This window comes from Neocloeon triangulifer, unplaced genomic scaffold (assembly GCF_031216515.1).
Source record: "Neocloeon triangulifer isolate White Clay Creek 2 clone unplaced genomic scaffold, ASM3121651v1 ptg000001l, whole genome shotgun sequence".
NCBI classification, from domain to species: domain Eukaryota; kingdom Metazoa; phylum Arthropoda; class Insecta; order Ephemeroptera; family Baetidae; genus Neocloeon; species Neocloeon triangulifer.
The window spans coordinates 9,657,520-9,670,919 of record NW_026775544.1 but is presented as its reverse complement, the minus strand read 5'-3'; the positions used below and the strand labels follow the sequence as shown (position 1 = coordinate 9,670,919).

The following is a 13,400-nucleotide window of genomic DNA, read 5'->3' as shown; positions in this document are numbered from 1 at the left end:
CCCAGCTTAGGAAAATTGAAAATTGTGTGAATTATTTTTAGTTTCTTGTAAATATTTGAACTGATTTTACGATACAAGATTATTAAATTTTTTAGTTAAGCTGAAATTTATAATTTAATGCTATAATTTATCATGAAATAAAGATTTCTCAGAAAATAATTTGCGGATTGAAGTTGCCAAAATCTCGTCTCCGAGATTGCTGCTTATTTTTTAAACATTATGCAACCTGCTTGACATCAAAGCTATTGAAAATATTGAAATTGCATAATTATATAACTCAACCCAACATTCTTGAAACTATAACTTAAAGAACTGTAACATTTTCAATTAATTCACAAATCTGTGCAATTTTACGTATTTTACTGCATACTTCAATCCACAAGACATAAAAATTTTGCAAACTTTCTATTTATTTAAATTATGCTGCGTCAAACTCGGAACTGGCTCTGATTTTCTATAACCTGAAATGTATATCATTATAGCTTAACCTGGCTTTGCTTTAAAAAATTTCAAAACCTTGCTAGATTCATGGCAAACATAAAAGTTTATCTGTCTCACTTTCTCGTGTGCTAAAATTATAGATAGGTGATTTAGAAGTTTTTCATACTACACACAGGTTTGCTCCAAAAAAGAACAAATATTGGCATCATAGCAGGGAATATTTAATGAGGTAAACCTCAACGTTTCATATATGGAGTATAATGGCGGTCGCGATCTCATTTGGACGTGTGCGTGAGTGCATCGCCGCCAATTTTACTCCAAAAACGTTCTAATTGTCTCCGACAGGCCACCTGGTTTTTTAAATGACATCACGCAATTTCAAGAAAGATTGTAGAAACTCATGCAGGGTTTTTCCTGTTGACGGAACAATTCATAATTATTCATGGAATCGTTGCAGTGAGATATATATTTTGAATTGCAAAAATTAGGTACTAATTTGTTGATGAGAAGTCTGTAGATCCCTATAATGAAGATGGGAAAATGTGTGAGAGTTAATTTAACGAAAATTCAGCATTCAGCGTTCAGCGTGAAATGTTGATATTAATGGGGAAAATAAATGCTTTGAATAAGAGTTTATTCCAAAACAATCAGTCAAAAAGGATATTAAGTGTATAACTACCAAATTTATAATTAATGCACTTAATTTTTTTATTTTGCACGAATATGGTTTTTTTTGCAAGATAAGATTATTATTATTTTAACTCTCTTTGATTTTTCTCAATTGAAGAGAATAAGCAAAAATGTCACTTCTGCTTCCAAATTAAATGATAATAAATTTAATTCTCTTTAGTAAGAGTTTGATTTTTTTTTTAGTTCAAATCAATTAAAAGCTTGCTAGCTGTGATGAGTACAGACCATTAACCCAGCGTTAACCAAAGTGTGAAAGAAATCATTTCTTATTCCATTTCAACTGAAATTTTTAGCTATTCTGGAGGCATTTTTCACCAAAGAATTTTCTGCTAATCAAAATTAATTTAAATAATATGCTAAATTTTAATTTGAAAATTAACAGTAAAAATTCTGAATTTTGTTATCAGGAGTTGCGGTCGTACGAGGAAGAGCAAGTGACGTGGAAGGGTCGGACGGCGACGACCTCCGCCGCCAGACAACAGCTGGCGCGCGGCCAGTTGGACTCAGGGACGCACCAGCGTCTGGACCGGCACCGCAGCGTCGAGCTGCTGCGCTCGAGGGAAAATCTGGCCAAGCTGGAGCGGCGCTACTCGAGTCCTCGGGAGCTCGAGCCGCCGCCCGACTACTCGCCCAAGCACCAGCGGCGCCGCGGCCACAGCAGCCCATCGCCGTCGCCGCCCCTGCACAACCAGCAGCGCAAACTGAACCAGAAGACGCGCTTTGCCGACCAGCACCACCAGCAGCAACAACATCAACAAAAGAGCAGCTTTTCCTCCTTCGGCGACTCGTTGCGGCGGCTCGTCGGTAAACTGCGCTCCGGCGACAAGAAAAACAAGCCGAGCGCCAAGGTGGTGACCAACAACAGCACCACCACCAGCACCACCCACCACAACCACCACCAGCAGCCACGCAGGGCCAACGACTACAGCACCGGCAGCGAAGGGGAGGAGCGGCCCCGACCCCCTCCGCGCCACAGACAGAGGTACTCGTCGCCTCCGCAGCACCGACAGCAACATTACCGCTCCGATATGGAGCCGCGCAGGTACGTTTTCTCTTTCACCTTCTTTCAAAATTGCAATTCCGTAAGAATAATGTTTTCTCGTCAAATTGAATTTTTTTCTGTGCAATTTCATTTGGTAATTTAAAATGTTAAATTTAAATAATATAAGAGTTATATTATCATTTTATAGTTGTAAATAGATTATGTATTATATATGCTCACTCCAGGGTAACTTTGTCCAAGGGAACACAAACAAAATACAAAATGCAAATGGAAATAGTTTCATGAGAATTTTAAATCGCTAATAAAGTACTAATTTTATTATTACAAGTAAGCAATAAATTTCATCAATGCATTTGAAATTTTGCACATAAGAATAGTCTCAAATAAATTATTTAAATGTTTTGATTTAAACAAAGGCTGAAAATAACCTTTGAAACATTTACCAACTTTCAATTTAACGGCTGAAATTTTATCTTTTTTTATATTACTATCACATGGCTGAGAACAAAAACCAACGCAACAGAAAGCAATTTTAAGAGGAATATAATTTTTCCGTTTGCAATTCTTAACCTTTTATTTTTCGGATTCTTAATTCTTTTACATTTTAAATAAGTTCATGCACCTGGCCAGAGCTTTTGTTTGCTTCGGGCTATTTTTTTAAATAAAAATGATTTTGAATTAAATTTCTAGACCCAAAAATCTAAATAAATAAATGTACTTCACAATTTTAAGTGCTATAAAATTCAGTTTTTCAGCAAATCATCTATTCTATATTGATTTTTGAAACTTATTCTAAAAATAAGATTTTTCAATTATTGTTGTATTTATTTTCTGATTTTCCAATCTTATTAATACTTAACATTGCTTAATATCACTTTGTCCTTTGAGTCCTTTCGTAAAAAAAAGAAAAATGCAATTTTCATTTAATGAATTCATTTCAATGAATGTTAATCAAATCTGAATGTTTGGTTTTTTAATATTAAATCAATTTTAGTAAATTTCTTGATTATTTTTAAAAGCATGTAGGACAAAAAATAAATGTAATTGTTTGTGTTTTCAGGTACTACCTGGGTGAGGACCCGTTCGGCGGCAGCATCTACGGCAGGGAAAAAGAGTACGACGGCGTGACGCCGCCGGGCGAGCGTTCGCGTCGCACGCACCGCACGTCGGAGCTGCGGCGCGGATCGCAGGACGGCGTCGAGGAGGTCAGGAACTTGCAGCAGCTGCGCGCAGGCACCCACAGGTGAGGGCCCACGTGTGGCGGCGGACGCGCCTTTAAAGGCGCGCCCGCTCACGCGAGCGCAAGAAGGTCTTTCGCGCTTGTGTGACCCGTTTAGGCGCTTGCCAAGTCGTGTGGTCAGTTATTGCGATTATAGGAGAGACACAGATCCTGGAAAATATTTATTCCTACGCACACACACGCGTTCTACGTCCTGATTTCTCTTGTGAGAAAAATATTACATTCTTTAATCGGCACATATTACATCTTTTATAGAAATTTTCAATTAAAATTTAATTTTTAATTGATATTTTTCTTACAGTTAAATATATGATGCCATTAATGACCTAATTGCTATAATAATGTAGAGGAGCTACCACAAGATCCATCTTCTTTGGTTTACTTTTGGCCAATTTTAAAAGCCCTTTCTGAGTGCCAAATCAGGTTATCCTCATTTTATTTTTCAAAACCTACAATTCCTTTTTTTTCTTTTCAAGCAACCGTTTTCATTGAAATTGTCATTTGAATAGAAAAGTTGCATAAAAACCCAAATGGCATTAAAATTAAAAACGTAAAAACTTTTAATGAAATCTCAATCAGTGCGTCTATTTGTGTATTTCGCCAGAAAAATCACCTCTGATTTCCTAATCGCAAACTATTTAATTTTTCTATGAGGTAAAATATTCAGAAGTGGAATTGCTAAAAGTTTTACAACAATTGAATTAAAAATGATCTGAAGTTTCTTAAAATGCAATTTTTTCTTTTAAATTTTACGGTAAGATCAAAAGAGCATAATTTTGATGGTTTTATTTTCGGATTAGATTTAATGCAGTTTTATATTTTTATTTGAAAAATGTTCTGTCAAAATTTGCGCGTTTTCTTAACATAAATGACAAAAATTAATTAATTATAAATAATTACAGTCCGCCTCGGATGCACACAACGACGCTGGGTCGGTACAGCCGCTCGACAGGTCGTCTGCAGCACCAAGAGGAGTCGGCGCCGCACTCGACGCAGACCCTGCCGCGAAAACTGTCCTCGTCCAAGAACAACTCGCAGCCGCAGAAGCCGCTCAAGAGCGCCGGCAGCATGATCAATGTGTCCATCGTGAACAGGGTGAGTTCGCCGCCGATGAGCAACGGAGCGGTCAACGGCCCCGCCAAACCGGCGCGCACCTACCGCTCCAACCTGGCCAGGAGCCAGAGCTTCAACGTGGTGGAGGCGCCGGCGCCGCGCCGACTGTTCCAACAGCAGAACGCGGCCAACAACAATAAGTCGTCAGCCTACTTCCGCTCCAACCCGCATTTGCACAAACTCGAGGAAAATGGACCCGAGCTCAAGAGTCCCGGCATCATTTCCAGCATCAGCCGCAGCCAGAGAGACATTCATGAGGAGGTCCAAGCGGTACGTTGCAACTAATTTATTTGTCTCCTATCAGAAAATTTATCTTTTGGTTAAAAAAGTTTCCTTTATTATTTAAAAAAAAAAATACTAACTGATAAAAATTACTTCAAAAGTGTTGAAAATAATTAATATTTTATTGTTTAGTTTAAAACTGAATATGTGATAAATATAATTTTTTAATTTTAAAATAAATTTGTAGTTCAATCTCAAAGATGGCAAAAAAAAAAACACTAAACAAATGGTTTGTTGATCTATGGAACTCTGAAAATAATTTGAAGTTTCTTACAAAGACAAAATGAAATTTGATTTGGGAAATAACAACAGCAAAGCTAAAATTAAATAAACCAAACCTAATTAAAAATTCCCATTTTTAAAAATGGCTAAATTTTTGATAATAGATTATAAGACAGATTATAATTTCAGTTTCATTTTTATTTATTTTTTATTACCCTTCTTGAGACCCTTCTTAAAAAGTTTAGTTCTAAATTACATAAACAGAATTTTAAGGAAGGGAAACTTTAAAGCAATCTTTTAATTTCATTTAAGTACTGCTGAAAAATGAGCAATTTTTGTTTCTTCCTTAAATTATTCACTTTTTTTCTCTTTTTGCCCTATTAAAAATAATATCAAAACTAAAATTTAACTTTCTGTCTACAGGAGGAGACTGTTGAGTCAAAAAAGAAGCTTTTCATGAAAGGTCTTCTGGACCGCGCGCCTGAACTCTACCGGACGCTGCACGGCCAGGACACGTCCGAATCTCCGGCCGACCGTCCCGGCCGAGTGACCTACAGCAGCTCCTTCCGCAGCGACCTGGCGCCTGGGGTGCGACCTGCCCGCCGCCCCTCCAACAACCTCTTGTCCCCTTCCTCGTCCTTCCGCAACACTTCGGCCAACGGCGACTACACGGAGACCCACCGCTTCTCCTCCAGCACCGACGACCCCATCCGACCTTCGGTGACCAACACGGTGCAAAGTTTCTCCAAGAAGAGGGTGGCCTCCCCCCGAGGGATGAACGGCGCCCAGGCCACCCAGACAGTGCAGTCGACCGAGACCACCACTGTGACCAAAAGCAGCCGCGCCACCCCCTCTTACTTGAGACACTACCAGGTTGAGTCGCCACCAAGGACTGGAGGGGTGGTCATTGAAGTGGGCAACCACCGCTGACTCCAAAAGCCAATCAATCAAATAAAGTGACCAACTCTCATGTGTGCCAATGTAATTTCTGTGCCAGTGCTCGCAGCGCGTTCGGATTTTATTTTGTATTAAATTAGTGACAATCAAGAAATTAATCATTCTTTAACTTTTTTGGTGAAAGTATACTGACAACGAGCAACACTTTTACCAATTTTGTTTGTAAATATATATGTTTATTATTATGCTTTACCGTTTTATTCGTTGTTAATACATGATGCAAGTCTTATGTCAAAATTGTGTGGACTTTCTGAAATTTTATTATATACAAAAATTATACTATGCAATTTTTAAACACTATGCGCCAAATAAAGAATATAACAAGCATTAAAAAATCTATATTATTTGTTTTACTCAAACTATGTCATAGTCATAACCTGATTTATTATTTCGTTAAAAAACATTTTTTTTTTGCACGAATTTAGTAGTCAAGAATTCAAATTAAAAGATAATGTGTGAATGAGATGACAGGATGAAAGTAATCTTTAAGTGCGAAATTTTGTTAAAAATTAATTTAAAATTAATTCATTTCTTTCCAGAAACTCTGACTAGTTTTGGTTTCTTTTCAACTTTCTAGAAATGAATTATAAAACATCAATTTTTTACTATCTATATTTTGATAATATTTTATAATGAATAAAATAAATGTAATTTAAAATTTTTATAGTCAAATAATTGAGCATATATTAAAAAAACAAATTCTTATTTTCTGCCTTAAACAATTATACAACGATGAAATTGGCAAATGAAATGATTGTGATAAATTTCTAAGTTAAATGTTTCTTTTCAATTTTGCTGAATCTATCAAAATTTGATTAAAAATAGATTATTTTATTTCTTATAACAAAACTATTTCAGTAAAAGTAAAAGCTAACAGAGAGATTTTCTGCAACTCTGTATAATGCCTCACAAGTTTGTTTCGCACTAACAAGGTTTTTACATTGTTTCAAATATTTTATATATTTAATTCTACATTGAACAAATAAACATAACAATTAAAAATTGATGCGGCCTTAGGATTTTAGTTGAAGTTCTAAATTTTTTTATATAAAATACACGTTCCTAAATAATAATCGCTTTATTATATTTTAAGAGTTAATTCTTGCTTCGCGGCCTGGACAGTTATTGGCTATTTTTTATTTTTCCCTGACTAAAAACGGGCGGAAAAACGAATGGCGTGGTCATCGATATTTTTTTGCGGTGTCTAATCACCTTTGTCAAGTGGAGCGACGGCAGCGCCTCACTGCGGCCGTTTCCGAAGCAGGTTTGCCTGTTCTCGCCGCTCGGCTCGGCAATCTCTCGGCGCTCGGCTTGATGCCTGCCTTGTTCGTGCTGCAGCGACCCCGCAAACAACAAAATCGCTTTACTTCTGCGTCCATGACAGTTTTGGGTTGCGCCATTTTTCACTACTTGTGCTGCATGGTTCATAATGAGTGATTATTCAGCGGTAGCTCCGCCACAATCTTCAAATAGTAACGTTGCCTTTGCCGAAGCATTGCACCGTGCTCGTTTGGTGAGTCTTTTGAGTCCCGAAACGCTGAAATTCGAGCCAAAATCCGAGCTCGGAAGCGGGCCTCCTTCCACCGATGCCGCTTCGGTGCCTGAGTTCAATGGTCCCGTTCGGGAAGCATTTTCTCCCAAAATCGCGTACTTTCCTCTTCTGACTGTTCACTTTGGCCTTGAATCGGCAAGTGTAACCGAAAAGCTCGTTAATTTGTTAATTTTCGGCCCGATCCGAGCTCGAGCGGAACAGAAATAACACAAACATAACCTTGGGCGGTGCACTTCTAGCTTTCTTGTTCGTGAGCACCGTCGGCTTGTGATCTCGAGATGTTTTTCTGGTTCGCTAGAGATCTGACCTGCCAGTCACGTGAGCACTGTTGTTTTGACTGGAATTATCTTTTCAGATTGCTGCTAAGATCAACCCCGGCAGCGGAGAACACACAGGACAAAAAAGGCCTCTTGAGGACGGCCCAGGTTCAGGCATGGACTGGACAGGTAACACAATTCTCTTTTGAAATCGAGGATCAAGTTCATTTTAACATTTTAATCAAGAAGTTTTAAAATCAAGCCTCCGCTTGTACCTATTGATGCGTGGACAATCATTGTTAGCTTTGGTTGCTTGGCTCGGTGTAATTATAGATCATGCAGTGGCTAATGCAAATTAAATTTACAATTTAGCCGTTTTATTCATTTTAAATTTTCAATATTAAATTATTGTATTTTGCTATTTAATTTCATTTTTATAGGCACATAATTTTCTGAGTTTATTTTCTCAAATTGCAAGTGACTTTTTAGATTATGTCATTAACTATAATTTTGAAATTTTGATCAAATTATCTTATTGTTAATTGAGCTAAATTATTGAAATAGTAGCATTTATTTGAATTAATTTTCAAACCTCATTTAAACTTTTTTTTCTGGAAAGCCTGTTTTTCCCTTTTTTTTCTACATATTTGTTACTGAAAACGTATTTCAATATTCATTTTGTTTATTTTATGTCAACACGTCTAATAGTCTTTATAATATATTAAACAAGTAAAATGCGATAAATTATTTAATATTGAGAGTGAGTCCATTGCCAGCTTCTCAAATTTCAGTTGGAGAGTTATAATTTTGCTAAGGAAAAGTTTTTTTAAATTGGTCTCGGGAAAAAAATTGTAATACTTCCATTCATACCTCTAAGTTCTATAAGAAATTCAATAATTATTAATTATTATTGTGTTCAAATTTTGTTTTAACAAAATAAAAGTTAAAACGTCTGGCTGTCCATTTGATGGACTGTGTCAGTTTGAGCACAATTCTTGTAGGTTTGGCGCGCACTGCAGGGTTGAGGGCGGGTGAGCTCAACCCTGAATTTGATATTTAAACTGGTGAAGTTATACTGATACTGAGCCAGGTTAGGCTTTAAGAGTTTAATAGTTAGGCTTTTTAATTATTTAAGCTGCCTCATCACTACACATTCCTAGACTTGTTTTCAATAATTTTCCTCTTTCTTATCTGTTAAAAGAAGAACCCGAAGCAAAGAAGCCGGCAGGCAACATCAACGACTACTCGTCCTTGAGGCAACCACCAAACATGGCAGGCACCCCAGGTATGAGACCAGGAATGGGAGGAGTCGTCACTGAAGACATTAGGGTGCCTGACAAGATGGTCGGCCTGAGTGAGTGCCGCTAGCAAGCTCATTTATCTTGATTCTTAAATGATATATGCCAACAGTAATAGGACGTGGAGGCGAACAAATAACAAGGCTGCAAAATGAGGCAGGCTGCAAAATCCAAATGGCCTCGGACAGCCATGGAATGAATGACAGAGTCTGCACTATAACTGGCACCAGGGATGCTATAACGTAAGGAAAAAAATTCATAATCCTGTTTTGTGCCATTCATTTTGTTTATATCCTGAAAATTTTCTTAACAAATTTGAAATTTTAGCCGTGCTCGTGACATGATAATGGGCATAATAAATCAGAGAGGAACCAAAGAAGGTGAACTACCAGGATTTGATGCCTTCGAGAGCCGTGGAGGTGGGAGCAGTGGTAGTGGAGGAGAAGGACGTGGTGGAGGTGGCGGAGGACACATGGGGGGTGGACAGAACTCGGTATGGTTTTGTTGATTACCTTGGGATTTTCTTCAATAAGGGATTTCAGGTTGAAATGATGGTGCCCGGGAACAAAGTTGGTCTTGTTATTGGCAAAGGAGGAGAGACTATCAAGCAGTTGCAAGAGAAATCTGGAGCTAAGTTGGTCATCATTCAGGACGGCCCTGAAACTGAGATGGAAAAGGCTTTGAGAATCACAGGCGATCCACAGACCATTGAAGTAATAACTTAATCAACATTGCGAAGTATTGATTTTAATACTTTTATCTAATTTTTCAGTACGCAAAGCAGCTAGTTTATGATCTTATTTCGGACAAAGAACAACAGGTACAATTGAAGGAATAATTTTTTGTTGATGTTTTTTTATCAAAATTTTTATCAGTTCAATAGGGGAGGAGGAGGCGGAGGGGGTTTCCGTGGTGGACCCGGTGGCTTTGGTGGTGGCGGCGGAGGCGACCAAACAGAGGTGGCAGTTCCCAAAGCTGCTGTTGGTGTTGTCATAGGCAAAGGTGGTGACATGATAAAGAAAATCCAGAGCGAAACTGGAGCCAGGGTGCAGTTCCATCAAGGCAGGGAAGACGGACCAGGCGACAGGCGTTGCATTCTGTCTGGCTCTCCAAGTCAAGTTGCAGAGGCCAAACAGAGGATAGAAGAATTGATTGACAGCGTCTCTGTAAGAATTCTACTCTTTACGAATTTATAAAATCTTATTCAAAATATCACTTTGCCTAGCAGAGACGAGACAATGATGGGGGAAGGGGACGAGGCAAACCTGGTGGCAGGGAAAATGGTGGCCCTGGGGACAGAAACGGTTTTGGCAACAATTGGGACAGGAGAGGCGGTGGCCCGGGTCAAATGGACAAACACGAAGTCACTCTGTCAGTTCCTGCCAACAAGTGTGGCATCATCATCGGACGAGGAGGTGAAACCATCAAGCAAATTAACCACCAGACTGGAGCTCACTGCGAACTGGATCGACGACCCCCACCCAATCCTAACGAGAAGCTCTTCATCGTCAAAGGAAGTGCTGAGCAGATTGAGAGTGCAAAGCGCATGATGACAGACAAAATTGGCATTGTACGATATTCATGATTTTTGTGGTAAAAGTTTTAAAATTTTCTTTCAATTAGACCCCCACAGTCGTCAGCGGAAATGCACCCCCATCAACTTCCTATCCAGTTGGAGGGTAAGTTTCTTAATGACTATATCATTTAATTAAATTACTTCAAGGAAGTATATAACTCCAGTAAATGAAAATATGTATTTGATTGTTGGAATATTTTTCATTTAATTTTGGCATGACTTGATTAGTGAAAAATAAACAATATGATTAATTTCTATTTCGAAAATATTGCAAATTTTAATATTTATTATTTTTAAATTTAAAAAAAGCATAAAATTCAATTAATTCTGATAATCTTATAATGTAAAAAAAATGGAACAAAGCACGCGACAAAATTCTCAGCAAAATTCAAAATAAAATTTTTTTCTAAAGTTTTGAATTAAAATTTAGAAATCAAAAGAATTAACATGGAGACTATTTAATTTTCCAGACAACAGCAGCAGTTTAACCAAGGAGGCTGGGGAGGTGGCTACCAGCAGTGGCAAAACAGTGGACAAGGCGACCCCAACAATGGCATCCAGGTAAACCCCCAGACTGGCCAGCCAGATTACAGCATGCAGTGGGCGGAATACTACCGCTCTCTAGGCATGGGTCGTGAGGCTGAAATGATCGAGCAGCAGGCTAAAGCTCAAAAGGTATCATTTTTTTTTTGACGAAGCAAAAAAAATTTTGTTTCCGAAAGTAAAAAGCCGGTTGATCTATAGTGAAAGTCGATTGTTTTATTGGCGAGAGTGACTAACTTCAATCTATAATTTTCTATTCTTAGGAGGGACTTGTCTTCGACCAGGCTATGCAGCCACCTGCCGCACAGGGCATGCCCCCGCAGCAAGGAACTCCGCAGCCGGTGGCGGCCAACGGCCAGCCGGATTACAGCCTGCAGTGGGCCGAGTATTACAGGTCCATCGGCAAAATCAAGGAGGCTGAGGCTATAGAAACTCAAATGAAAGCTAAGGTATTTTGAGTTGCAAGGGTTAAATGTTGAGAGTGGATTTAACTTTTGGGTTTTTTGATACAGGAGCAGGGAGGTCCCGGTCAGCAGCCAGGAGGTCCACCTGCTGGTGCGCCGGCCGGAGCGCAGATGCCGGGCGGCCAGGCTTATCAGTACAGCTACCCTAACTACTACGGAGGCCAAGGTCAACCTCCGTCGGGAATGCCCAACCAGTCTTACGGTGGCTACCCAGCCTACGGAGGCTACGGGGGACAGCCCCAAGGACCAGAAAACTAAAAGTGAGTAAAGCTGTTTCTTTGTTTTGATCAATGCGATGGTTTATTTACTTTTGGTTCAGTTTCTATTCGGTCGCCATGAATCAAAACCAATGAATTTGTCTTTTGCTCTCTATCTCTCTCACTCACTTGTGTATGCGTGTATTAGTAGTGAAATTTTTTCAGGGGACCTCCTCTAGCATTATTTTACTATTTATCACTGACGAGCTGAGCCAAAAGCCTCTTCATTTGGCTAAAATTCACGCATCCACAGTGTTGTCTTGATAGTGTGTAACTTAATTTTGCTTTTTCAGAACAAGCCAGAATACTGCCAACTGAAACTGGAATGGAGTTAGATTGACAGCAGTCATAAATTATCGTCTCGATATATAATATGATCATTGCTTTTGACATTTCGTAATTATTCACGTTTTTATTCTTATTATTCTCGATAATTTCTTTGGTATTGCGATATGAATATATAATATACGTACAATACATATATAATTCTTTGGTTAATGGCAGGTTTCATGCTCTACACTTTGGTTCACTTATATAACCACTATATATGCAGTTATGGTATCAAACTTACTTACTGGTAGACCATAATAACCTCTACATATATATGCGACTCTCATGTGTGCGTCGAGTATGATTATTTCTTGACCTTTTTACTTTGCCACACGTGGAATCTGCAAAATGTGCGGCTCCGAAGCGCGGGCTGCGTTCCTTGTGTCCCGGGGGAACACTAATCGCCTATTTCAAGCCCATCAACAAGTGACCACGCAAATATGTGCAAATGATTGCCGATGGACAAACAAGTGGAAAGTAAAAGAAATTATTTTTTATCATGAAACCTGAGAGAGGGAATTTTGTACACTTAAGCTCGTTTTTTTTTCTCGCGCGCGTGAACACAAACACAAGTTTGTATTCTTGGTTCTTACTGATTGTGTAGCATTTTCGGAACCTCTCTGTCTATTTGTGGATTACGATGCGACTATTATAAACTTGATTATCATTGCCGGTCGGTTGTTTGATTGAAGATGAAGATTTGTGTATGCAAGTAGGTAAACATTGTAATACATGCTTAGGTTCAACTTAATGATAAATATATGATAATTCGTTTGAAAATGCATTTACTCTGTGTTATTATTGCAAATTATGAACTCTATTTGTAATTTGTCGTTTTTTCCAGATGGAGTCAAAAAAATTCTCGCACATTTCATAGCCTGATCTCTCTTTAATTGCTATATTTTGATCTTTAAATTTGAACTCCATTAAAAAAGTAAACTTAATTTATGTGTGCTGTTAACATCGGCGAGGGTTAATTTTTTTTTGCTCATAAGAGGTAAGTTTTCTTGACCCCTCTTGCGCGTAACCTGTTTTTTCTGTGAACACATATTTTACTTTTTAGATCGTTTTAATCTTTGTCTGGAGCAGCTTCTTTTTTATCGTTATATTTTCCTTTTGCAGCACTAAACGGTTGGTTAAAAGGCATACTGTGAATTCCAAAACATTCCACATTG

The 13,400-nt window shown here is 38.4% G+C and overlaps 2 protein-coding genes across 6 annotated transcripts in view; both read left to right on the top strand.

The window, feature by feature from the left end:
- LOC132196378 (serine/arginine repetitive matrix protein 2) overlaps window positions 1-6,300 on the top strand; it is a 37,494-nt gene extending 31,194 nt beyond the window's left edge. For both annotated transcript variants that reach the window (XM_059618974.1, XM_059618967.1), the window contains 4 exons: window positions 1,539-2,173; window positions 3,195-3,377; window positions 4,277-4,757; window positions 5,415-6,300. In XM_059618974.1, the coding sequence (XP_059474957.1) occupies window positions 1,539-2,173; window positions 3,195-3,377; window positions 4,277-4,757; window positions 5,415-5,921 (1,806 nt within the window). In that variant the 3' untranslated portion in view covers window positions 5,922-6,300. The remainder of the gene's footprint in view (window positions 1-1,538; window positions 2,174-3,194; window positions 3,378-4,276; window positions 4,758-5,414) is intronic.
- Window positions 6,301-7,246: 946 nt separating this feature from the next.
- LOC132196402 (far upstream element-binding protein 3) lies at window positions 7,247-11,898 on the top strand. Of its 4 annotated transcripts, none has more exons than XM_059619037.1 (13): window positions 7,247-7,461; window positions 7,856-7,946; window positions 8,959-9,111; window positions 9,168-9,297; window positions 9,383-9,548; window positions 9,598-9,768; window positions 9,828-9,875; window positions 9,931-10,221; window positions 10,281-10,625; window positions 10,679-10,734; window positions 11,102-11,192; window positions 11,438-11,623; window positions 11,687-11,898. In XM_059619037.1, the coding sequence occupies exons 1-13, from the start codon at window positions 7,378-7,380 to the stop codon at window positions 11,894-11,896; spliced, it is 2,022 nt and encodes a 673-aa protein (XP_059475020.1). In that variant the 5' UTR covers window positions 7,247-7,377; the 3' UTR covers window positions 11,897-11,898. The 4 variants fall into 4 exon arrangements, with proteins under 4 accessions (XP_059475020.1, XP_059474992.1, XP_059475011.1 ...); XM_059619009.1 differs by having other exon boundaries at window positions 11,102-11,306; XM_059619028.1 differs by having other exon boundaries at window positions 7,248-7,461; window positions 8,962-9,111; window positions 11,102-11,306.
- The last annotated feature ends 1,502 nt before the right edge of the window (window positions 11,899-13,400 follow it).

Excerpts from the sequence above, each read along its gene's own strand:
- LOC132196402 (XM_059619009.1), top strand. The coding sequence starts at position 7,378 with ATGAGTGATTATTCAGCGGTAGCTCCGCCACAATCTTCAAATAGTAAC. Across the intron at positions 9,112-9,167 it reads TGACAAGATGGTCGGCCTGA|TAATAGGACGTGGAGGCGAA; the intron begins GTGAGTGCCGCT and ends ATATGCCAACAG. Across the intron at positions 9,769-9,827 it reads GCGATCCACAGACCATTGAA|TACGCAAAGCAGCTAGTTTA; the intron begins GTAATAACTTAA and ends CTAATTTTTCAG.